Source organism: Stenella coeruleoalba, assembly GCF_951394435.1.
Source record: "Stenella coeruleoalba genome assembly, chromosome: 4".
Lineage (NCBI taxonomy): Eukaryota > Metazoa > Chordata > Mammalia > Artiodactyla > Delphinidae > Stenella > Stenella coeruleoalba.
In genome coordinates this window covers 144,397,006-144,423,648 of record NC_137149.1, presented here as the reverse complement: position 1 = coordinate 144,423,648, position 26,643 = coordinate 144,397,006, and the positions used below count along the sequence as shown (strand labels likewise).

Sequence of the window (26,643 nt, the reverse complement as noted above, 5' to 3'; positions counted from 1 at the left end):
TGTATTGCATCTATTTTAAAAACATGCATCTGTCAAAACAACTGGACTCCACTATAGCCATAAAACCTGTTAGCTGTCAAAGTATGAATATCAAAATATGCATCTTCTGAGTTTGCTTCTGATGTGCCTTAGGGATAATGCAGATAATTTCAAGCTTAAAACCAAATGTGTTTGTCATTTCCAGATGAGAGAGTTAACATTACAAGGCCCTAGAAGAAAGACATGTTGCAATTCAAGTCTGTATTCTTGACCTTGCCCTGTTACTGTGAAGACTCATGGGTCTGTCCAGTTAGTCTCTCCTCATTGCCTGAAAGCATTCCTTGCTCCAGCGGTCCTTGTCTCACAAACCGTTCTCCAGCCAACTTTTCACATTTTCTCTTCACACTTGAGACTGCTTCATGGGATCCTGATCATTTGGTGTTTCTTCTCCTTTCTTTTTGAGCAAAGAAAGGACAAATGAGTTAGAAAGAGGAGAGAAGATAATGAGGGTGACTAACTCAGGATCACTTCTGTCACTTGTAGTGGCTGAGGGCCAGGTGATACTCCAGTGACACACTCCCGGCTGGCCCCATCACACAGGTATGACTTCGGGGGGGCCGCCCTCTGAAGGTGGCAGTGCGTTGGTCCCCGTTTGTAAGGCAGGCACTACTGCCCCGGCGTCCTTGGCATCCGTGTTCACCGTGCAGGAGCAGTTCTTCTCCAGCCTCTTGGCCGTGTCGGGGCAGTTCTGCACAAAGATCACACGGTTGTAGGCCTTCAGCCTGCGCCACAGCTGAACGTAGACCTTGCACTGTACGTACATGAAGACCAAACCTCCCGTGAAGCCGATGGCCACCACAACCAGTTTTGTCCAAAATGGCCATTCAAGGACACCTGTGAAGTAAAAGAGAGAACATTACCACCAAGTCTTTATTGATGGATTTGGTGATTCTTTTCCTGTGGTTCCTTGAAAGGATCATGCCAGCCTGTTAATACATAGATCAGGAATATATTCTTAACTAGTAAAAATTATAACCTGTTGCTTAATTGCCTTAAATATTCTCGCGGTATTGCCAAAATTGTACATGAAAAAATTCTCTCCCCTACCCCTGTAATGATGTCTCTCATCTCTCTTAGCCATCAAGAACCTACTGTGATCATCAGATACTTACTTCGACATTTATTCCTTACAGCTAAATCTTTAAGGAAGTGAAAGAATCAGACTTTAGGATCCTCTTAAGGTAATGTAATAGGTACATGTGTGGGATTGTACCCATGGGTTCCCTCCCCACCCTCATTACCTTTAAAATTAAAAAAAGAGAAAGAAAGAAGCTGCCACATCTCAGAATTCCTGAGTACAGACACGCATAAGATTTAGAATTTTAGTCACTTGTTTTATCAGTCTTACATTTTGTTACTGAGAACCATCTCTTTCTTAGACATCAATCAATATTTTCTCTTAATTTCCATCACCATAACTAGAAATGGACTTTCTTTCACAAAGAGTTTTTAAAACTATGTCACGAGCATTTCTGTAACTACAACAGTATTTACGCCACATATAATTACAAATGTTAAATATATGATGGTCAAGAGACCACCTCTTGCCAACATTAGGATGGTATGGAGGATGTGATAGCTGCCTTCATTCATGTGAGAGACCGTCAAGTAAAAGAGAAGGGTGGGTTGGAAACCACACTTTAGGGAAGTCGGGTTTTACTTACTTGTAACAGTGAATAGAGTTATAAGAAACATCCTGTCTATATTTTGTAAGAGTGACATTTATGAATACTTTATGCTTCTGGAAGCAAACTGGACCCCTGCCCCATTTGCCTCACGTTGAAGAGCTTGCCTTGTTCCTTAATCCTGTCTATGCCTGACTCACTGAGCTGGGGGGACCAGCAGCTTACAGCTGGGGGTAGTTGTGTGCCCTGGGCCACTGAGCAGTGTCTGGAGATGCTGATCGTTATACCTGGTGTTGGGCGGGTGCTACTGACTTCTTAGTAAGTCCTGTGATGCTGCTTTGCCAGCATCCCGCATTGTGTGGACAGCAAGGAGTTAACCTAGTCCAAAATGCCAATAGTGCTGAGGTTGAGAAACCCTGTTGCAGAAGATGATCACGTTTCTTTATTTAGAATTTTTGCTCTCAGCTGTTCAATTGAGCAGTAGTGTCTCCTTGTTTAGAAGGATGTTAACCACAGACAAGCTGAAGTGTGTTTTGTCTCCCATTTTTAGGGAAATCCCCATGGATTACATCTCATTTTCCCCTCTGATTCCTAAATGACACTACCACCTGTGACACTACCAGCTGTGCCCTGGAAGTGCCTGGAGATTCTCTCCTTCCAAGCCTCTGCCCATGATATTTCTTCTCTCAGAATTTTGCTTCTCTATTTCTGAATGTCTACCTGTCCCACAAAACCTGACTCAAATAATTTCCAGCTGGGGATAAGCGTTCTCACTCTTCCAGTTTCATGTTATTTTTACACCTGTGGCATGAGTCCCTCTCTGACATAAGTTATTTGTTCTCTGCTGTGCCATAACCTTGACAGTGCAGGATCTACGTCTGGTTGGTCTTTGTTTTCCACGCTGCCTTGCTCAGTGGACATTTTAAGGATGAAGGAAAGCTTTTAATATATATAAAGCTTTGATATATGTCTTTCTCTGTCTGACTTACTTCACTCAGTATGACAACCTCTAGGTCCATCCATGTTGCTGCAAATGGCATTATTTAATTCTTTTTTATGGCTAATACTCTATTGTATATATGTACCACTTCTTTATCCATTCCTCTGTTGACGGACATTTAGGTTGCTTCCATGTCTTGGCTATTGTAAATAGTGCTGCTGTGAACATTGGGGTGCATGTGTCTTTCTGAATTATGGTTTCCTCTGGATATATGCCCAGGAGTGGGACTGCTGGATCATATGGTAGTTCTATATTTAGTTTTTTGAGGATCCTCCATACCGTTCTCCATAATGGTTGTAACAATTTACATTCCCACCAACAGTGCAAGAGGGTTGCTTTTCTTCACACCCTCGCCAGCATTTGTTGTTTGTAGACTTTTTGATGATGGCCATTCTGACTGGTGTGAGGTGATACCTCAGTGTAGTTTTGATTTGCATTTCTCTAATGATCAGTGATGTTGAGCCTTCTTTCATGTGTTTGTTGGCAATCCGTATATCTTCGGAGAAATTTCTATTTAGGTCTGCTGCCAATTTTGGATTGGGTTGTATGTTTTTTTTGATATTGAGCTGAATGAGCTGCTTGTAAAATTTGAAGATTAATCTTTTGTCAGTTGCTTCATTTGCAAATGTTTTCTCCCATTCTGAGGGCTTTTAGTCTTGTTTACAGTTTCCTTTACTGTGCAAAAGCTTTGAAGTTTGATTAGGTCTCATCTGTTTTGTTTCATTTCCATTTGTGTAGGAGGTGGGTCAAAAAGGATCTTGCTGTGATTTATGTCGTAGAATGTTCTGCCTATGTTTTCCTCTAAGAGTTTTATACTGTCTGGCCTTATATTTAGGTCTTTAATCCATTTTTGAGTTTTACTTTTGTGAATAGAGTTAGCGAGTGTTCTAATTTCATTCTTTCACATGTAGCTGTCCAGTTTTCCCAGCACCACTTATTGGAGGCTGTATTTTCTGCACTGTATATTCTTGACTCCTTTATCAAAGATAAGGTGACCATATGTGCTTTGGTTTATCTCTGGGCTTTCTATCCGGTTCCATTGACCTACATTTCTGTTTTTGTGCCAGTACCATATTGTCTTGATTACTGTCTTGATTACTGTAGCTTTGTAGTATAGTCTGAAGTCCATGAGCCTGATTCCTCCAGCTCCATTTTTCTTTCTCAAGATTGCTTTGGCTATTCGGGGTCTTTTGTGTTTCCATACAAATTGTGAAATTTTTTGTTCTACTTCTGTGAAAAATGCCAGTGGTAGCTTAATAGGGATTGCGTTGAATCTGTAGATTGCTTTGGGTAGTAGAGTCATTTTCACAATGTTGATTCTTCCTTTCCAAGAACATGGTATATCTCTCCATCTATTTGTATCATCTTTAACTTCGTTCATCAGTGTCTTGTAGTTTTCTGCATATAGGTTTTTTTTCTCCTTAGGTAGGTTTATTCTTAGCTATTTTATTCTTTTTGTTGCAATGGTAAATGGGAGTGTTTCCTTAATTTCTCTTTCAGATTAGTGTATAGGAATGCAAGATTTCTGTGCATTAATTTTGTATCCTGCAACTTTACCGAATTCATTGATTAGCTCTAGTAGTTTTCTGGTAGCATCTTCAGGATTCTCTATGTATAGTATCATGTCATCTGCAAACAGTGACAGCTTTACTTCTTCTTTTCCGATTTGGATTCCTTTTATTTCCTTTTCTTCTCTGATTGCTGTGGCTAAAACTTCCAAAACTATGTGGAATAATAGTGGGGAGAATGGGTGGGCAACCTTGTCTTGTTCCTGATCTTAGTGGAAATGCTTTCAGTTTTTCACCATTGAGAATGAAGTTGGCGGTGGGTTTGTCATATATGGCCTGTATTATGTTGAGGTAAGTTCCCTCTATGCCTTTCTGGAGGGTTTTTTTTATCATAACTTTGTCTGGTTTCGGTATCAGGGTGATGGTGAACTTATAGAATGAATTTGGGAGTGTTCCTCCGTCACATTTTGGAAGAGTTTGAGAAGGATAGGTGTTAGCTCTTCTCTAAATATTTGATAGAATTTGCCTGTGAAGCCATCAGGTCCTGGGCTTTTGTTTGTTGGAAGATTTTTAATCACAGTCTCAATTTCAGTGCTTGTGACTGGTCTGTTTATATTTTCTATTTCTTCCAGGTTCAGTATCTGAATGTTGTGCTTTTCTAAGAATTTGTCCATTTCTTCCAGGGTGTCCATTTTACTGCCATATAGTTGCTTGTAGTAATCTCTCATGATCCTTTGTATTTCTGCAGTGTCAGTTGATAAGTCTGGCTAATGGTTTACTAATTTTGTTTATCTTCTCAAAGAACCACTTTTTAGTTTTATTGATCTTTGCTATTATTTCCTTCATTTCTTTTCCATTTATTTCTGATCTGATCTTATGATTTCTTTCCTTCTGCTAACTTTGGGGTTTTTTTTGTTTTTCTTTCTCTAATTGCTGTAGGTGTAAGTTTAGGTAGTTTATTTGAGATTTTTCATGTTTCTTGAGGTGTGATTGTATTTTTCCTGCATCCCATAGGTTTGGGGTCATTTTGTTTCCATTGTCATTTCTTTCTTGGTATTTTTTGATTTCCTCTTTGATTTCTTCAGTGATATCTTGCTTACTTAGTAGTGTATTGTTTAGCCTCCATGTGTTTGTATTTTTTACAGATTTTTTTCCCTGTAATTGATGTCTAGTCTCATAGTGTTGTGGTCGGAAAAGATACTTGATACAATTTCAGTTTTCTTAAATTTACCAAGGCTTGATTTGTGACACAAGATATGATCTATCCTGGAGAATGTTCCATGAGCACTTGAGAAAAATGTGTATTCTGTTGTTTTTGGATGGAATGTCCTATAAATATCAATTAAGTCCTTCTTGTTTAATGCATCATTTAAAGCTTGTGTTTCCTTCTTTATCCTTCTTTACTTTCATTTTGGATGATCTGTCCATTGGTGAAAGTGGGGTGTTAAAGTTCCCTACTATGAATGTGTTACTGTCGATTCCCCTTTGATGGCTGTTGGCATTAGCCTTATATATTGAGGTGCTCCTATGTTGGGTGCATAAATATTTACAATTGTTATATCTTCTTCTTGGATCGATCCCTTGATCATTATGTAGTGTCCTTCTTTGTCTCTTCTAATAGTCTTTATTTTAAAGTCTGTTTTGTCTGATACGAGAATTGCTACTCAGGCTTTCTTTTGATTTCCACTTGCACAGAATATCTTTTTCCATCCCCTCACTTTCAGTCTCTATTTGTCCCTAGGTTTGAAATGGGTCTCTTGTAGACAGCAAACATATGGGTCTTGTTTTTGTATTCATTCAGCCAATCTGTATCTTTCAGTGTGAGCATTTAGTCCATTTACATTTAAGGTAATTATCAATATGTATGTTCCTATTCCCATTTTCTTAATTGTTTTGGGTTTGTTATTGTAGGTCTTTTCCTTCTTTTGTGTTTCCTGCATAGAGAAGTTCCTTCAGCATTTGTTGTAAAGCTGGTTTAGTGGCACTGAATTGTCTTAGCTTTTGCTTGTTGGTAAAGGTTTTAATTTCTCCATCGAATCTGAATGAGATCCTTTCTAGGTAATCTTGGTTATAGGTTTTTCCCTTTCATCACTTTAAATATGTCCTGCCACTCCCTTCCCGCTTGCAGAGTTTCTGCTGAAGGTCAGCTGTTTACCTTATGGGGATTCCCTTGTATATTATTTGTTGTTTTTCCCTTGCTACTTTTAATATCTTTTCTTTGTATTTAATTTTTGATACTTTGATTAATATGTGTCTTGGCGTGTTTCTCCTTGGATTTATCCTGTATGGGACTCTGCACTTCCTGGACTTGATTAACTATTTCCTTTACCATATTTCAACTATAATCTCTTCAAATATTTTCTCAGTCCCTTTCTTTTTCTCTTCTTCTTATGTTGGTGTGTTTGATGTTGTCCCAGAGGTCTCTAAGACTGTCCTCAATTCTTTTCATTCTTACAGTAGTTATTTCCACTATTTTATCTTCCAGGTCCCTTATCTGTTTTTCTGCCTCACTTATTCTGCTATTGATTCCTTCTAGAGAATTTTTTTTTTTTTTTTGCAGTACGCAGGTCTCTCACTGTCGTGGCCTCTCCTGTTGCACAGCACAGGCTCCAGACACGCGGGCTCAGTGGCTATAGCTCATGGGCCCAGCCACTCCATGGCATGTGGGATCTTCCCAGACCAGGGCATGAACCCGTGTCCCCTGCATTAGCAGGCGGACTCTCAACCACTGTGCCACCAGGGATGCCCCTTCTAGATAATTTTTAATTCACTTACTGTGTTGTTCATCATTGTGTATTTGCTCGTTAATTCTTCTAGGTCCTTGTTAAACGTTTCTTGTATTCTCTCCATTGTATTTCCATGATTTTGGATCATCTTTACTATCATTTCTCTGAATTCTTTTTCAGGTAGACTGCTTACCTCCTCTTCATTTGTTTGGTCTGGTGGGTTTTTACCTTGCTCCTTCATCTGCTATGTTTTTATCTGTCTTCTCATTTTGGTTAACTTACTCTGTTTAGGGTCTCCTTTTTGCAGGCTGCAGGTTCATAGTTCCCATTGTTTTTGGTGTTTGCCCCCAGTGGCTAAGGTTGGTTCAGTGGGTTATGTAGGCTTCCTGGTGGAGGGGACTAGTGCCTGTGTTTCTATTCATGTATTCCACAGATGCAGGTACATCAAGTTGATGGAGATTTAATCCGCTGCTCCTGAGGCTTCTGGGAGAGATTTCCCTTTCTCTTCTTTGTTTGCACAGCTCCTGGGGTTCAGCTTTGGATTTGGACCCGCCTTTGCATGTAGGTCGCTGGAGGGCGTCTGTTCTTCATTCAGACAGGACGGGGTTAAAGGAGCGGCTGATTCGGGGGCTCTGGCTCACTCAGGCTGGGGGAAGGGAGGTGTATGGATGCGGGGTGAGCCTGTGGCAGCAGAGGCCGGCGTGACAGTGCACCAGCCTGAGGCGTGCCGTGTGTTCTCCTGGGGAAGTTGTCCCTGGATCACGGGACCCTGGCAGTGGTGGGCTGCACAGGCTTCTGGGAGGGGAGGTGTGGAAAGTGACCTGTGCTCGCACACAGGCTTCTTGGTGGTGACAGCAGCAGCCTTAGCGTCTCATGTCTGTCTCTGGTGTCCGCGCTGATAGCCGCAGCTCGCACCCGTGTCTGGAGCTCCTTTAAGCAGCGCTCTTAATCCCCTCTCCTCGCGCACCAGGAAACAAAGAGGTAAGAAAAAGTCTCTTGCCTCTTCGGCAGGTCCAGACATTTTCCCGGACTCCCTCCCGGCTAGCCGTGGCGCAGTAACCCCCTGCAGGCTGTGTTCACGCCGCCACCCCCAGTCCTCTCCAGGCGCTCCGACCGAAGCCCGAGCCTCAGCTCCCAGCCCCACCCGCCCCAGCAGGTGAGCAGACAAGCCTCTCGGGCTGGTGAGTGCCTGTCGGCACCAATCTTCTGTGCGGGAATCTCTCCCCGCACCCCTGTTGCTGTTCTCTCCTCTGCGGCTCTGAAGCTCCCCCCACTCCGCCACCCGCAGTCTCCGCCCTGCGAAGGGGCTCCTAACGTGTGGAAACTTTTCCTCCTTCACAGCTCCCTCCCAGAGATGCAGGTCCCGTCCCTATTCTTTTGTCTCTGTTTTCTTTTTTCTTTTCCCTACCCAGGTACGTGGGGAGTTTCTTGCCTTTTGGGAGGTCTGAGGTCTTCTGCCAGCGTTCAGTAGGTGTTCTGTAGGAGTTGTTCCACGTCTAGATGTATTTCTGGTGTATCTGTGGGGAGGAAGGTGATCTCCGCGTCTTACTTTTCAGCCATCTTGAAGGTCTCTCTCTCTCCTTAACTAGTTTTAATGGTAATTTTTATTGTGAGTAAACATGAATGATACATGTACAATTTGTATAAACACTTTGTTTCTTTTTTTAAAAATAATTTAGTATGTGGGGTTTTTTTGTTTTGTTTTTTTATAAATTTATTTATTTTTGTCTGCGTTGGGTCTTTGTTGCTGTTCGTGGTCTCTAGTTGTTTTGAGCAGGGGCTACTCTTCGTTCTGGTGCGCAGGCTTCTCATTGCGGTGGCTTCTCTTGTTTCAGAGCATGGGATCTAGGTGCAGGAGCTTCAGTAGTTGTGGCTCGCGGCCTCTGGAGTGCAGGCTCAGTAGTTGCGGTGCACGGGCTTAGTTCCGCGGCATGTGGGATCTTCCCGGACCAGGGCTCGAACTCGTGTCCCCTGATTGGCAGGTGGATTCTTACCCACTGCACCACCAGGGAAGCCCTAAACACCTTGTTTCCATTTATCTGATGCAAGGGCAAGTTCATGGTGTTTTTGGTGGTTTTGAAAAATGAATCATAGAAAGTTTGGAGAATATTCAGTCCAATTTAGTCAACAAATGAGAAAAGCAAGCTTCTGAGTGATAATTATTTTGTTGAAGATAACTAGCACATGACCAAGGCAAAAAGAGACCCTGTCCTTCTGATCATTTGCCCAAGTTGGTGTTTACCACTTTGGCGTTGTTAACAATAAGAGCATGTGTAATTACGTTAAAAAGGAATGTTTAAGCAACGTTGCTGAAAAGGCGAATATTATATGGATGGCAGGGAAGTGATTTTTAAGACATTCTCAAAGAAATGTTAACAGCCAGTAGGCACGGCACAGCCCTGGATGTTCTCGGAGGCTCACAGGGGAGTGAGACAAAATCAATTTCTTATTCTAGTCCCTCGCTTCTATGCATTTAAATGGTCCTGCGGCAGCCCTAACATCTATAGTCCCTTTAATAGACAGCATGGGGCTTTGCTGGTGGCGCAGTGGTTAAGAATCTGCCTGACAATGCAGGGGACACAGGTTTGAGCCCTTGTCCAGGAAGATCCACATGCCGTGGAGCAACTAAGCCCGTGCGCCACAACTACTGACCTGCACTCTGGAGCCTGCGAACCACAACTGAGCCCGTGTGCCTAGAGCCTGTGCTCCACAACAAGAGAAGCCACCGCAATGAGAAGCCTGTGCACCACAACGAAGAGTAGCCCCTGCTCACCACAACTAGAAAGTCCGTGTGCAGCAACGGAGACAAAATGCAGCCAAAAATAACTAAACAAATAAAAGACAGCATGAACTTTTGTTTTGTTTTCAGCACACAGATAAGTACCCTGGAGCATTCCTCTAGAATATGTAAAGAAAGGCAGGAGGAGTAATTGTTCTCCCAAATTAGAGTTGGCAACATGGATAACTTAGGGAGTTAGTTAAAGTTTCAAGTACCATGTATTTAGTTTTCTTTTCCTGTTATTACAGCTCAGAAGATGCTGTTTTATATTCGACCTCCACTCTGGTTAAAGAAGGCAATTTGTTCCTCCTCAAATGTTTTCAAGAGGGATTTAAAATATTTTGACTTTTAAATTATGCAGTTTTTTCCAAAACTTTAAAAGCCAACTCAGGATCAGCGCCCCCTGTTCCAATGCCAAAGGAAGATTAAAATAATAACTCACACAGATGCCCACACTACCTGAAAATGTGCACTTTGGGAAGTTAGGTGTTAAATACAACTTGAACTTAAGTGCAAAAGTCACCATGGTCCCATTTGAAATTACCCAGGTCAGGAGCTGTCCCTCTGGTCAGTGACTCTGTAGGAATAACCACGGGGACTGCTTTGTGATAAAGATCTTGCTTCCTATTTCAGAAGCTCTGAACACCGAAGATAAAAGCTATCTCATTTTCACTTGCTTTTAAGAAACTGAAAATAGGGACTTTCCTGGTGGTCCAGTGGTTGAGAATCCGTCTTCCAGTGCATGGGATGCCGGTTCGATCCCTGATCGGGGAACTAAGATCCCACATGCCGCAGGGTAACTAAGCCTGCGTGGTGCAACTACTGAGCCCACACGCTCTGGAGCTCATGTGCCACAACTAGAGAGAAGCCTGCGTGCCGCAATGAAGAGCCCACATGCCGCAACGAAAGATCTCACGTGCTGCAACGAAGACCTGACGCAGCCCAAAATAAATATTTTTAAAAACCTGAAAATAACTTTAAAAAGTGTATGGTATGGGCTTCCCTGGTGGCGCAGTGGTTGAGAGTCCGCCTGCCAATGCAGGGGACACGGGATCGTGCCCCGGTCCGGGAGAGTCCCACGTGCCGCAGAGCGGCTGGGCCCGTGAGCCATGGCTGCTGAGCCTGCACGTCCGGAGCCTGTGCTCCACAGCGGGAGAGGCTGCAACGGTGAGGGGCCCGCATACCGCAAAACAAAAACAGAAGAGGACACTGTCTCTGGAGAACTCCTGCCACACACATGCTCCAGCTACATAAAACACATCCTGGGGGGTCTGGGGTCCTGGTCCTTTTGAGCCCAGCCCTGTTCTGCCCAGAAGCAGCACCCAAGGAGCACGAGAAGGGCCCCCCCCCCCCGCTTTTGTGACTCCCAACAAAGAGACACAGAAGACAGAAACCTCTCCTTTAAAAAATTCTTTTCCTCCTTCCTTCTTTCCCTCACTGCCTCTCATCTTGTTCTTTCTTTCACCTTCTTTTCTTGAGGGAGACACAGACTTAGTGTTATCATCTGAACAAGTTCTCCTTCCAAATTCACTGCTGGTTTTCTATATATATTCCCCCCCCAGGGGGAGGCTAGGGGAATATTCCTCACTGTTTCACCTGCTATGATTTAGGCTACAGGCTAAAAGCCAGCAGAACCTGCTGGGAAACAGAACTGGGTACGGAGGTGAAGATAAGCCATTTTTGCTCCCGTTTTGAAGGACCTACCCATTGAAAATGTTACAACATGCCTCAGTGGTTTTAAGACATCTCGCTTTGCAGACTCCATACCATCCTTCACTGTCAAACTCAGCGCAGCAAATATTTCAAACTGCAGTGTTAACCTACTCTATCAAATTACAGCGTGCCAATCAATAAGCTGTACCACATCTCTGCTAACTGCCATCTTATTTGTGTGTTACAAGAAGCCGACTGGGCTGAATTAAATACAATGAAAGACCTTCTATTTTTACCGCTGTTTGCCTCTTCCCATCAGGCAGAACCTGATACTTACCAGCTCCTTGAAAAGCCTAAAGTGGTGCATGGCCTCTGTATATTTCTCCCCCACTAAGGTTTACTTGATAAATCTTATTTCTCAGCTTGGGAACCCTGTGTGCTCAGTGCTTTATAGTCCGAGCGGTCATCAATAACATAACCGGAGGGCTTCCCTGGTGGCGCAGTGGTTGAGAGTCTGCCTGCCAATGCAGGGGACACGGGTTCGAGCCCTGGTCTGATCCCACATGCCACGGAGCAACTAGGCCCGTGAGCCACAACTACTGAGCCTGCGCATCTGGAGCCTGTGCTCCGCAACGAGAGGCCGCGATGGTGAGACGCCTGCGCACCGTGATGAAGAGTGGCCCCCGCTTGCCACAACTAGAGAAAGCCCTCGCACAGAAACGAAGACCCGACACAGCCAAAAAAATAAACAAACAAATGTGGGATTTAAAATAAATAAATAAATAAAATAACGTAACTGGAGCAGACTCCGTCGCCAGTACTGGGTGTTGCTCATGCACCCAACATGCTCTCGGAAACATCTTCCCTGCCTGTCTCGGGATCCACGAGGGAAAGAGAATGGACACATGCTCTTACCATTATCATTGCCTTGCTTGATTTCCTCTGCTGTCCGATCAATCAACACGTACAAAGACCAGACCACGCAGGTGATGGCAATGACGTGGAAGGTGACAGAGCAGAATATCTTCCTCCTCTCACTCCTGGTCATCTGCAGTTTCTCCCACTGCAATTACAAATGAATCACACACAACTGAATCCCCAACCCGTAAATGCTGCTCCCCATTTATACCCCAGGCATAAATCGTGAATTGAGGGAAAACACTGAAGAGCTGTCATTTAGATGACACTATAATACATGTCTTTGTGTTTGAAAAGATCTGAAATCATAACCTGTGGAGTTATAATAACTTAAGCATACATTAAAATGAAAAAAAAATTCCTATTCTCCAAATGAATTAAATTAGGTCATTCCTGGTTTGCTACCCTGTAAGTTCCCTTGTCTGTAACACGAAGGGGCCAGTTTTATACTGTACAATTTTCAGAAATCATTTCCACTCAGGTGTCTGCATATTACTTCTCTGTGGTCCTAGGTTATAAGCAGTAATACATAGTCTCTTCTTGGATTAATACATAACCTGATAGAGTGTTGCATTCTTGAATGTGTCAACTTAACAAGTATTTGAATGGTATCTGTGAGAGAAAGTCAACATCTGTTCACAACTCTTCTAGAAGACAAATTTTATCCTCCTGGCAATGGGAGGTGGTCAGCTGCAACCCCTTCCAGAGCAGCCTTGCTTTTCTGCTGCCACTACTGTCACAACCACTGTCCCCAAGTCACACTCCTCAGAAAGTTGAGGGCTGCCCCCTCAGCCTTCGAAAGGGGGAGGGCCACAGTGTTTATAGTAAGAAGTCAAGGATTACATGAGGGAACATCTCCATTATTTACTTTGAAGTAATAAGCTCTCAAATGAAATTTTTGCTACCAAACAAAATTTTAATGTGTTGACAGTGACACTATCACTTGATTACTGTGTTAGGATTTGATCTTTATTTTTCTTTGCATATTTCTATAGGAAAATCAAACCACTATGATCTTATTAATCATGGATTATTTCAGTAATCCATGATTCTTTACATTCTTTTTTCTTAAAAATTGAAGTATAGTTGATTTACAATATTGTGTTAGTTTCAGGTGTACAGCAAAGTGATTGTTTTATATATATGTAAATGTATATATATATTCTTTTTCAGATTCTTTTCCATTATAGATTATTACAAGATATAATAGCTCCCTGTGATATATAGGTCCTTGTTATCTGTTTTCTATATAGTAGTGTGTATCTGTTAATCCCAAACTCTTTTTTTTTTTTTTAACATCTTTATTGGGGTATAATTGCTTTACAATGGTGTGTTAGTTTCTGCCCCACAACAAAGCGAATCAGTCATACCAAACTCTTAATTTATCCATTCTCCCACCCTATCCCCTTTGGTGACCAAAAGTTTGTTTTCTATTTCTGTGTCTATTTCTGTTTTGTAGATAGGTCCATTTGTATCTTTTTTTAGATTCCACATATAAGTGATATTATATTTGTGTCTGTCTGACTTACTTCACTTAGTATGATAATCTTTAGGTCCATCCACGTTGCTGCAAACAGCATTATTTCTGTGGCTGAGTAGTATTCCATTGCGTGTGTGTGTATGATATATCACATCTTCGTTACCCACTCCTCTGTCGATGGACATTTAGGTTGCTTCCATATCTTGGCTAGTAGTGTGAATAGTGCTGCTATGAGTCGTCACATTCTTTACCTGTTATGCTCTTGCTAAAGCAGAATTCTTAGAGCTTCAGAAGACACTCCTTTCCCATCCCACCCCACCATCATGCTCCATGAAGCCCTGGCTCTGCCACCAGCTCTGAGACATGGGTGAAGCCTTCGGTCTTTCCGGGCCCAGGTGCCTCATCTTCCTTAGAGTCAGAGATGTGACAGGTGTGGTGGAGAATACACTCCTCTCCTTCTCCTGCATTAACAGACTAAGCCTCTGAGGGTTGGCACTGTGCCAGCTGAAGCTATTTTCCCACCTTCCTGGCAGAGGTGACAAGGACTGTTTCCTACCGGTGAGATGTGAGTGGCTATCTCCCGGGATGCTGAGTTTTTGTCTTCCTGACATAGGAATTGCCCCTTCCTCCTTCATTTTCTCTCCTTTGCTATTAATTAGGAATTCCTAATTAATGGTAAAAGCCCCAACAGTCATCGTACAAACCTTGAGGAAAAGTCTTGAGAATCGGAGAGACCTCAGCCAGTCGACCACAGCTCACTCCCAGCTGCCTGTCATATGCGAGGGAAAGAAAGCCCCGTCTGACTGAGCCATTATTTCTCAGGCCTCTGCTCCTGGCTGTCAAATGCCATTCCTGATAGGATCAAATGGAAACCTCCTAACTTCCCTTCCGGTCTGAATGTGACGGTCCTATCACTTCTTTGTGAGAGAGCACAATGCTTAGAGTCTGATCATGACCCTCTAGAAAGCTTCTTAAACATTTTAGAAAAATAAATGTTTTATTTACAAACACTATCCGTTCCTCTCTTGCTGGCCGGTTAGTCATCACAGAGTTTTCCTTACAGAGTAGGTTAGAGCCAACTAACCATTCGTACCTCATCTTGGACTTTCTTTTCCAACAAACTATATGTTATATATTATTCTAACTAAATAATGGAAAAATCTTAGTGATGAAGCTATGGGGAAACCAGATGCTTCAATCTAAAATCTATTTTTAATCAGTATTGAATTGAGAAGATTTCAGGATGTGCATCTTAGCTTTTATCAAAACTTCACATCATAGGTGTGAAAGATTTTTAAAATTTCATTTTGTTATTGATTATGTTAATCTGAATAATTTGTGTGATAATAGAACAGAACATTATTGCTTGGCAACAGCATTTTGTGATTTAATAACTATTTCTTGGATTACCTCAGACTCCAGTATAACCAGATAGAAAGTGCAGGATGGTGCAGAAGGGCAGCTTTACATGTTCAAATTTCCTAAACGTTCCAAGCAGATGGCGATACCTTCATACTAAAATATTCATACCAAATCAACCCTCACTTGTAAGTCTGGCTTTGGGAAAAACGCTTAAAAAGTGAATCTTCGGGCTTCCCTGGTGGCGCAGCGGTTGAGAGTCCACCTGCCAATGCAGGGGACACGGGTTCGTGCCCCGGTCCGGGAAGATCCCACATGCCGCGGAGCGGCTAGGCCCGTGAGCCATGGCCGCCGAGCCTGTGCGTCAGGAGCCTGTGCTCTGCAACGGCAGAGGCCACAGCAGTGAGAGGCCCGCGTACCGCAAAAAAAAAAAAAAAAAGTGAATCTTCTTCAATCTAAGGAGCGTTTTGATGAAGTGGCTGAAACACATTCTTCAGAAGTAATGAGCCTCAAATAGAAAAATATCAGCGGGGCTGACAGGCATGAACCAAACTCCTTTTAGTTCCAGACAATAGAAGCTCTGAAGCTGTCACTTCCTAATCTCAGCAGCGTTTTAAGAAGTGGAGTGTAAAAGGACCAGCAAACGTTGCTATTTTTCTTTACAAATCCTCTCAGGGACCACTCAGGAATTCACCAGACAGCACACGAGTAAACGCGGTACCACAGCGCCCTCCTCCGGACGATCATATCACTGCACACGATACCCAGCACCAGGCATTCACTGAAACGTCATCAATTTCATAAAATGTTCGTCCACATTTTTGTACTTTCAGGTTTATATACAAAGTTTGAATAAGTTTCGCAAGCCCCCCAGTGAGAAGTGGATCGAGAAGGCAAAGATAGAAATCTTATTTTAACAAAGTTGTCACGAAAGGGCAAATACTAATTTATTATTTGGGATGCTAAAATTCAACACCATCAGTTCGCAAAAGATTTTGTGATAGCACAGCGCTAATCTGCACAAATGCACATTGCAGCGGGCTTCCCTGCCCAGTTTTATAAAGTAATGGGTGCTTATGCCCACAGACCACGTGTCCGTTGTGAAACCCCCCGACCTGTGGAGCATTAAGGGGAGGGAGCCTCCTGGGTGCTCAGTTTTAAGCGGACACGTCTCTGCAGGGGGTCTCAGAGGAGCTGGTGGAAGTGAGCAGACGCAGCAGGGCGGGAGGGGAGACCGCCTTGAGCGCCTGGGCCTCTTTCCTCGCCAGCCCTTGCCCTCCTCGGCCCGCTCGTTCCCTTCACCTGCAACACCAGCTTCACAATCTTAGCGCCTGGGACCTCGCTTCCCTTTACAGGATCCCTGGGTCTCTGGCACCTGTATACCGTCCTTAGCCTTAGGTCCCTTATCCAGACCCCTCAACGATAGAGAGAATTGAACAGAACTCCGTTATTCAACTTAGAAATATACAATTAGATCGTTCTGAAAAGACTTCCAAATTGGAGCCAAAATTGACGCAGATACTGTTTCTGTGAAATTCACCGTTTGCTCTAGCGAGATGAAACTGATCAAGTTTTCTAATTTAAATTACTTGTATTTGCCTTCTGTCCTAAAATATAAATTCAAAAGCACTGCCTAATGAGAATGCTTTTTTAATGTATTTTTTGTTGAAGTATAGTTGAATTACAACGTTGTGTTAATTACTGTGGTACAGCAAAGTGACTCAGTTATACATATATACACATTCCTTTTTTAATATTCTTTTCTATTATGGTTTATCACAGAATATTGAATATGGTTCCCTGTGCTATACAGTGGGACCTTGTTTATCTATGGGGCAGAGGTTCTTAAAGAGCTTCCCTAGGAGCATCAGGATCAACATGGGACTTGTCAGTGTGACATTAACCAAAGGAGGAGGCCATTTGGCTGACGTGGCTCAGTGCCTGGGCGCCCACATGAACAAACCAAAATCTAAGCCTCTAGACGTCTCACAATGGACACCAGTCAGAAAGTGTACACGATGCGAGCTGGTCCCTCAACAGAATTACAAATAACCAGGTACACAGACTGCCTGGTTTTCTTGCTAAGAGTCAAAACCTCAAATGTGACATCCATAAATGTTCTGTGGGTCTACCGCAATCTCCTGGAAAAACTCTCCCCCCCCCATAGTGTTGTTCCCTTTTTGTCCACCAATAATTACTACTTAGCATCATTTATGCATGGTCCCACGTGAAGGGGTATTATACATTTCTGATTGAATGCAGCTCCTCCATTTCCCATGGTAACAGGACAAGAGGAAATGGCCTCACGCTGCAGCAGGGTCTGGGACCCACATCCAAAGAACTCGCGAGCAGGAACAGTGCGTGTGGGCACGTGCAGTGAACTTGTGAAGTCTCCCGCTGAAATGTAACTATGGGATTGCCAGCTCTCATTGCACGACATTTGGAGCCTATGTTGATCTGGAGTTGGGGGAGGTAGTCATTGACATGCAGGGCAGGAAAGATAACACTGCAAGCAAGTGGCGGTCTTACTGAAAAGTGGTTTACAAATTTTCCCACAAAGAAGAGGAATACTTGGGAACATGGAATCAATGGCTTCATTTGCTACCACCCTTGGCATCCGGAACTACTGAGTAATGGGTATTACCTGGACATGGAGGGAATAATAACACAGATTCTTCAGCTCTGGGAGTCCTTATAAGTAGAAGTAGTTTTCAGCCTTGGCTGTCTAACAGAAGCCTCTGGGCAGGTAAGGTCCCAGCACACATACCAGACCTCAATGACTCCATCACCGAGAGCACACTTGGTCCGTGGTCCAAGCATGTCTGCTAAAAATGAGGGCTCTGCCACTACGTGCTGTGTGCCCTGGGCTGGGTTACTTTAATCCTCTGTCCTTCCATTTCCTTACCTGTAAAATGGTGATAAGAATAGTATCTACAGCAGCCACTATGGAGAAAAGTATGAAGTTTCCTCAGAAAACTAAAAATAGGTTGCCATCTGATCCAGCAATCCCACTCCTGAGAATATAGCTGGAGAAAATGCTAATTCGAAAAGACACATGCACCCTGATGTGCATACCAGCACTATTTACAATAGCCAAGCCATGGAAGCAACCTAAGTGTCCACTGACAGATGAATGGATAAAGAAGATGTGGTACAGATACACAATGGAATTAACCATAAAAAAGAATGAAATTACGCCATTTGCAGCAACATGGATGGACCTAGAGATTATCGTACTAAGCCAGAAAGAAAAAGACAAATATCATATATGATTATATGTAGAATCTAAAAAGTGATACAAATGAACTTATTTATAAGACAGAAACCGACTCACAGTCATAGAAAACAGAATTATGTTTACCATATTTTATCTATGAAATCGATAAACAACAATGTCCTACTGTACAGCACAGGGAACAATATTCAATATCCTGCAATAAACCATCATGGAAAAGAATGTGAAAAAGGATACATATGTATATGTATAACTGAATCACTTTGCTGTACACCAGAAACCAGCACAACATTGTAAATCAACTCTACTATACTCCAATTAAAAAAAGAATAGTACTACAGTACAGGGTCAAGTTTAAGTGAGTTAATGCACATAGTGAGAAGGGTATCAGGCACTTGGAAAGAATTCAACAAATGGTTATCATAACTTGGACCCTGCAGCACCACGGCACCTCAGCCAGTGAGACTCTGGTTGCTTTTTTTTTTTTTTTTACGGTATGCGGGCCTCTCACTGTTGTGGCCTCTCCCGCTGCGGAGCACAGGCTCCGGACGCGCAGGCTCAGCGGCCATGGCTCACGGGCCCAGCCGCTCCGCGGCATGTGGGATCTTCCCAGACCGGGGCACGAACCCGTGTCCCCTGCATCGGCAGGTGGACTCCCAACCACTGCGCCACCAGGGAAGCCCGCTCTGGTTGCTTTTACCTTCATGTTGATACCATCACTGGGGGGTGGGGATGAGTTGGGATTTGGTCATTTTGCAGAATTAAGGCAGTCAAAGCGCCCCACCCCCATCTATTTTCCAAGTACAAATAGATTTTTCTGAATATTGGCTCTCATAGCAGAGAAATACAGTTTGTTTTTGTTGACTGTTTATACAAAGAAGGGCAAGTGAATGAATTACTGTGCATATCCTAGGTGGACTCTCTTGTTGAAAGACTGCACAACAATACACCCTTTATTGTTAGGACTGGAGAATATATATCACAGGTTGCAATGTATGTCCCAGTAACTTCTCATTCTTTTTGTCTGGAAATTCAATCAAAATGTTATGTTAAAGCCACCTAAAGAAATACTGTTTTCGGTGACAGTTTTCACAGAAGGTTAAAGGGACTCAAATATTCCACATAAACTACAGCACTGATGCGAGCGTGCAGTTATAACTGTGTCTTCCCCAAGTAATGTAATCCACGAGAGGCAGCCTGGTGGGAAAGATGCCCCAGGGCTGCTGTTCTGCCTTCGGGATCGTAAAACCCAAGCGGCTACCTGAGAATGGATAAGTAAAGAAATGGCTCTTTTTCCTCAAAGGTAATTCACTTGGATTTCTATACATAATGACTCTTACTGTTTGCTTTTCAAAAACATGTTTTGAGGCCAGCTGACACAACAGGGCTTTACCCAGAGATCTCCCATCTTTTTACAGGATTCACAGTGGTACCTGGAACGGTTCCATTGAGTAGAAAGGTAGGGGGTGTTATAGTAGGGCCAATTCCACTTGTAACAAAAATCCGAGCATTACTGAAATATCATTTTAAAACTTGAGGAAAACGTGCACCTATTTAAAACAATAGCAGTACAAATATATTATACTGACATGCTTGTCACATTCATTTGCAATGGGATAATAAGTTACCATCCCAGTGCTGGTTTAGAGAGGCGTCAGCTACCTGATGAGAAACTGCCCAAATGCAAAGACACCAGTAGAATCAGAGGCCAAGGGAACAAAAGAGGTTGCGAAGAGCCTGGGTAGCAGGGGGTCTGGGCGGGAAGCAGGGGGTCCGAGGTGGTGGGAGGGGAGCACATTGGGACATTCAGGTGGAAAAGGCTGGAAGCCCGCTGCTCAGAGAGGCCCTGGAGTGAAGTGACAGGATGCAGACTCAGGTCTGGCACGGTGGATTAGAGCCTGGGCCAGGGAACCTCACCTGTCTGACTTGGGGCGAGGAAACTACCTCCTAAGCCCTCGTTTCCTGGATGGTACAACTGGGATGTGAAACTATCCCTTGTAAAGGGTTGTGGTTAGAATTATATGAGCATAATATCCATACACAGTTAGCACTTCGTAAGCCGTCAAGTAAATCAGGGATCTTTAGCTGGTTTATGAAACAAAGTTTCATGCAATTCACAGATGTTTAATTAGGCCCATAGTGGGCTTTATAAAATTATAATTATTCTTGAATTCCTTGAAATGTAACAAACTCAGTTTGCTTTAGTCTCCACCAGTCTTTGGTTTACACCCTGCCCACCCACTCATCTGTGTCACCTGCTTGGTGCCTGTGGGCAACTGAATTTGTGACTCTGGAAGTGATAGCATCAGTAAGCAAAGTTCTTCAGTGAGATGAAAGCCACAATGTGCAAAACACATCCAGAGCTTTCAGGATCTTGAAAAGAGCTGTCGAACGTAGAAGCCAACACGAGAGGTGTCGGAAGGGCCAGTAGGTTCTAAAGAGATGCCCAGCAGGGAGCAGTCAGGAAGATCCAAGTTATCGTACTGATTTGCTGGAAGGAGTGTATTAGGAAACTGGTGTGTGACAATATTAATCTTACAGGTATAAATGGCCTAAAAATACTGTGGCCAGTAAATCCAAGGTTTCTAAAATCTTTTAATAAAACAGATTAGCCATGTTCAGCCAACTTGATCAGGATTAAATTTTTCCCTATATAATATGTATGTATATTACACATTAAATGTATATCTAAATATATATGAATCTCATGTTCCTTGAAGCAATTTTTCTTATGAGCCTTTTCTTGATTTCCCACTGTTTCAAGGAGTTCACGAGAGATGGAATTTCCTAAAAGTTTTGAGCAAGGCATTTGTAATACAGAAGAAGTTTGCTGAGTGAAATCATCCACTAGAGGGCGCAAAAATATCACAGATGAAGGGATTATAGCGGAAAATAAAGAAACGGACACAGGATTATTTTATAGGTGTCCTCTCTAGAGGGAGATATACAATGTGGTTCTGTGGAACATGTGCATTGGAATTGCTATGGTAATAGCTAAAAGGTGATTTCCTAGGCTCTGTCCAGATCCATATCTGGGGGTAGACCCTAGGTATCTGCATTCTTAATAAGCACTCCAAGTGATTTTTATGTGTGTTGAAGTCTGAGAGTAAGTTCCCTGAGGGGGACAAGAAACCCAGAGAAATATTTTAAAGAGGAGCTGTAATTTCTAATACTTTTTCACAAGAGTGAAAATATTCCACCCACCCCATATCTGGGTTGACTAACATGTTGTCATGTAAGAACACAAACTACTTAAAGAATTAATAGATGCATTTAAACAAAGTTACTTCAAAAATATTTAACCAGGGGGCTTCCCAGGTGGCGCAGTGGTTGAGAGTCTGCCTGCCGATGCAGGGGACGCGGGTTCGTGCCCCGGTCCGGGAAGATCCCACATGCCGTGGAGCGGCTGGGCCCGTGAGCCATGGCCGCTGAGCCTGCACGTCCGGAGCCTGTGCTCTGCAACGGGAGAGGCCACAACAGTGAGAGGCCCGCGTACCGCAAAAAAAAAATATATATATATATATTAACCAAACTTGCTTGTCCGTTTTCCCTCAAAGGTTATGGAGAAAATATCATATGGCACATTCTGGAAACACTAAGAGTGTGTTACTGCTTCAGGCATGTTGAACCAGTGGAGAAATCTAGGGTGCTGAGTCCAGGGGATACTTAATTATAGGCTGAGACTTCAAGAAGAAAACAGGAAGGAAGTTGGGCTACATCTCGTAAGATGGGATGCCACCTCTTCCCCACGGAGCCAAGCCCTCGCCTGGGACTCTGGGACTCGCCCTGCTGTCCGCAGTGTTCTCCCCAGAAGCCTGTTTCTCTTTAGTGAGTATCCACAGTGCACACAGGGTCTTCACAGGGCAGGTACCAACTTGTGCTTAAATGATCATAGCCTTGCACTTGAGGAGAAATTGCCTGTGTGCTAAGTAGAACCAGAGACTGGCAAATTAGAAGACTTTAAAAGGACCCAGTTTTGAATTTGGAGTTAACAGACACGTTACTATATATAAAATAAACAACAAGGACCTATTGTATAACATAGGGACTATACTCAATACCTTGTAATAACCTATAATGGAAAAGAATCTGTAAAAAGAACATACATATATATATATACCTGAATCACTTTGCTGTACACCTGAAACATTGTAAATCAACTCTACTTCAATAAAAAATATATATGTTTAAAAAAAGACACATTTTACCTCCTCATTTTCTAGATGAAGAAACTGAGGCCAAGAGAACAATTGATTTACCCAGGGTAATACAGTAATTTTAGTAGATTTTTTTCCCTAGCTTTATTGGGTGGTAGATTTTTATCATCCAGAAGCTAACTGTTGAAGCATCACAAGGTATCGGGTATTTATTCTAGGTGTCAGGGAGCAAGGGAGACAAGACTCCTTCTTTTAAGAAGCTTACATTGGTGTCATAATTGTGGATTTTTCTGTATTTGCTGAACAGGGGACTGTATAATTGTCCATCAATCAGATATAATGGGCTTTCGTTTCATAAGCGCTTCTATCCCTTTCCCAGATGTCTTTTATTGTGTGTGTGTGTTTTCTGTACTTATCTTTCTAAAATATTCCTTTGGGTGGCAACAAAGAAAAAGAGAAGTTTCTCCCCGGAATCGCTATGGTGCAGTAGTGCCAGCCTGATTCTAACGACAGCCCACGGTCAATGCTTATTTTCATGTCTGAACGTTGTGTATAACGTAACTGGGTTGAGTTTTTTTGTTGTCTTTGTTTTTGTTACTGTTGTTTTTTACTCTCAGAGTATTTTAGTCAGATAAAAATTTGAAATAAATCAGATAAATAAATATATGGGCTCCTCAGCCTGAATGGCAGCTAATGAAGGTTTAATCTCTCTCAGTATTGATTCACATTTTGCAGATAATAATACAAATAAAACAAATCGTGTTTTAGGTAATATATTTTAAAATCAGTTTTATCAGTACTTTGACATCAAGCATAATTAATTGGCTCAATATATTACCTTTGAACTTGTTTTTGGCATTTTATCGACTCATCTTTTGCTAAGAATTTTGTCCTAAAACTGAAGACTTTTTATTAAAGAGTTTTTCAGACTTTTCAAGGGTACAGGCACACCTCAGAGGTGTTGTGGGTTCAGTTCCAGACTGTCACAATACAGTGAATATCACAAAACAGCGAGTCACACAAGTTTTCTTGTTTGCCAGTACATATCAAAGTAATGTTTACACTATACTGCAGTCTATTAAGTGTGCAATAGCATTATGTCTAAAAAACAATGTTCATACTTTAAAAAATACTTTATGCATAAAAAATGTTAACCATCATCTGAGCCTTCAGTGAGTTTTAATCTTTCTGCAACAGTAACATCAAAGATCACTGATCACAGATCACCACAAAAATATAATAATATTGAAAAAGTGTGAAATATTTCGAGAATTTCCAAAGTGTGACTCAGAGATAGAAAGTGAGCAAATGCTTCTGGAAAAATGTTGCCAGTAGACTTGATGCAGGGTCGGCACAATCCCTCAATTTGTAAAAAATGCAGTACCTGTGAAGTGCAATTAAGTGAAGCACAATAAAATGGTTTGCCTATATATAAATTCCCTAAATTTTATGTAAAATGCTGGGTGTATTTCCTTTTTCTGGGGAGAAGTCTGTAATTTGCATTGGATTCTCAAAGAGGTCTGAGACATTTTCTGGATTAAAAGCCCTTGCTTTAAACTGCTCTCCCTTGAATTGGTTTAATAGTACTGGGTACATCCACTTTTTACAAAATAAGGAAGCCCTGGACCGGGGAAGGATGAGAGGTACACAGAATCTCTACAGGCTGGAAATGAAACTTGTGGTCTGGGGACTTGACAAGTTTGGGAAATGAAGAATAACTGCAACCACAACTGACCAGATTTCCTCATCTGCAGAACCTAGAGTGGGTTCCAATCCCAAATGCTGCTTCTCAGCCTTCTGGGTGGTGGGAGAGAATGCGTGATGCTTGCTCGTGTTGTCACGGAGATGCTCATATAAGAGCATCTTTATAAGAAAAGCAACTGTTGCCATCCTACCAGCCCCACATCTAGTTTTTCTCCATTTTTTTTTTTTTTTGCGGTACGCGGGCCTCTCACTGTCGTGGCCTCTCCCGTTACGGAGCACAGGCTCTGGACGCGCAGGCTCAGTGGCCATGGCTCACGGGCCCAGCCGCTCCGCGGCATGTGGGATCTTCCCGGACTGGGGCACAAACCCGTGTCCCCTGCATCGGCACGTGGACTCTCAACCACTGCGCCACCAGGGAAGCCCTAGTTTTCCTCCATTTTATGAAGAAGTTGCTTTGACTAGGGAAAGCTTTTGGGTGGCTAAGCATCTCCTTTCAGTTTCGAGGACACCAGAATGGTGTGTTCAGGTCCTTGCCAAGGCGTCTGTTTCCTGAAACGATCCCTTAGGTCTGACTGCTGTGTGTGTGGAATTTCTTGGGACACACGTGAAAACTGTTCACATTCTAGAACAGATTCCACTTCCCTTCCTGGAGCTTAAGAGTGAGAAGTGAATATGAAAGAAGCTCTTATTCAAAAGTTCTTATTTAATAGTCTGTCATTTCCCCCTCCCCATCTTTATGGAAATCAAATAAAAATGGGTTGGCCCTGCTTCTTTCTCTATGTCATTCATTCCCAGTTATTAAATTTTTGAAAATAAACACCTTTCTGTGCAGCAGATTCACTATCAATTTCTCTAGCACCACTGAATCCCTGCAAAAGGACACAAATTAAATGGTGAGACAATCTAACATAACTCCAGTAATGTGTTCTTATAAAAGCAATGAGGTGGGGGGCTTCCCTGGTGGCGCAGTGCTTGAGAGTCCGCCTGCCGATGCAGGGGACATGGGTTCGTGCCCCGGTCCGGGAAGATCCCACGTGCCGCGGAGTGGTTGGGCCCGTGAGCCATGGCCGCTGAGCCTGCGCATCCAGAGCCTGTGCTCCGCAACGGGAGAGGCCACAACAGTGAGAGGCCCGCGTACCGGAAACAAAACAAAACAAAACAAAACAAAACAAAACAATGAGGTGAAGTTCAGTTATCCCCATTGAAAATGAAGAAGGAAGGTTTAATAGTCCCATTTAAATATCCCCTTGTACCAAAGATCATAAAAGCCTTTTGATGCTTGAGCTGAGTGTGACAAAGGGAAAGAGCACGAGGTGAACTTGCGGTTAGGTGACAATTTAGAGTGGTGTGGGGCAGATTTGTCTGAGGAAACTGCAAAGACTCTGTGTGAGTGCGAGGAAGGGAGATGGGATGCGACCGGGTGATGAAGAGCCTTGAGCACCAACCCAAAGCGTGGGAATCCGCGTCATGGGATTGACGCGGACGCATTAACACGCGGGGAGAAGTAGAAAATGTTCTTCCCAATTTCCTTCACGGAATCTGTTTGAAAGAGATTTCTCCACGACTAGTTGGAATGAAAAGCGAGACACACAGGACGTGAGCCTGGGCTGCTCTCTTTTTTAGTGTGTGTTAGTTTCTGCTTTATAACGAAGTGAATCAGCTATACATATACATATATTACCATATCTCTTCCCTCTTGCGTCTCCCTCCCTATCCCACCCCTCTAGGTGGTCACAAAGCACTGAGCTGATCTCCCTGTGCTATGCAGCTGCTTCCCACTAGCTATCTATTTTACATTTGGTAGTGTGTATATGTCCATGCCACTCTCTCACTTTGTCCCAGCTTACCCTTCCCCCTCCCCGTGTCCTCAAGTCCATTCTCTAGTCGGTATAGAGGTTCCTTAAAAAACTAAAAATAGAACTACCATACGACCCAGCAATCCCACTCCTGGGCATATGTCTGCTCAGGAGATAATTCAAAAAGATACAAGCACCCCAATGTTCATTGCAGCGTTATTTACTACAGCCAAGACATGGAAGCAACCTAAATGTCCATCAACAGATGAATGGATAAAGAAGATGTGGCACATATATACAATGGAATATTACTCAGTCATAAAAAGAAATGAAATTGAGCTATTTGTAGTGAGGTGGATGGACCTAGAGTCTGTCATACAGAGTGAAGTAAGTCAGAAAGAGAAAAACAAATATCGTATGCTAACACATATATATGGAATCTTAAAAAAAAAACAAAATGGTCATGAAGAACCTAGGGGCAAGACGGGAATATGGGCTGCTCTCTTTGAGGGAGACAACAAAGAGCTTGTCTGTCCTTCTGAGGAGGCGTGGGGATGGGGGGATGGAGAGAGTCCGGGAGTGGCTGGGAGAGAGGGCAGAGCCCTGGCTTCATGATGAGATTCCTCTCCTGCTATTGCACTCACCAAATGCTGAGCGTATCTGG

At 42.9% G+C, this 26,643-nt stretch overlaps 1 protein-coding gene across 20 annotated transcripts in view; it reads right to left on the bottom strand.

Moving 5' to 3' along the window:
* Positions 1-571: 571 nt before the first annotated feature.
* MARCHF1 (membrane associated ring-CH-type finger 1) overlaps positions 572-26,643 on the bottom strand; it is a gene marked incomplete at its 3' end in the record, with an annotated part of 840,798 nt that continues 814,726 nt past the window's right edge. For all 20 annotated transcript variants that reach the window (XM_079920607.1, XM_079920618.1, XM_079920608.1 and 17 more), the window contains 2 exons: positions 12,246-12,393; positions 572-873 (listed from right to left, as the gene is read on the bottom strand). In XM_079920607.1, coding sequence (XP_079776733.1) covers positions 572-873; positions 12,246-12,393 — 450 coding nt within the window. The remainder of the gene's footprint in view (positions 874-12,245; positions 12,394-26,643) is intronic.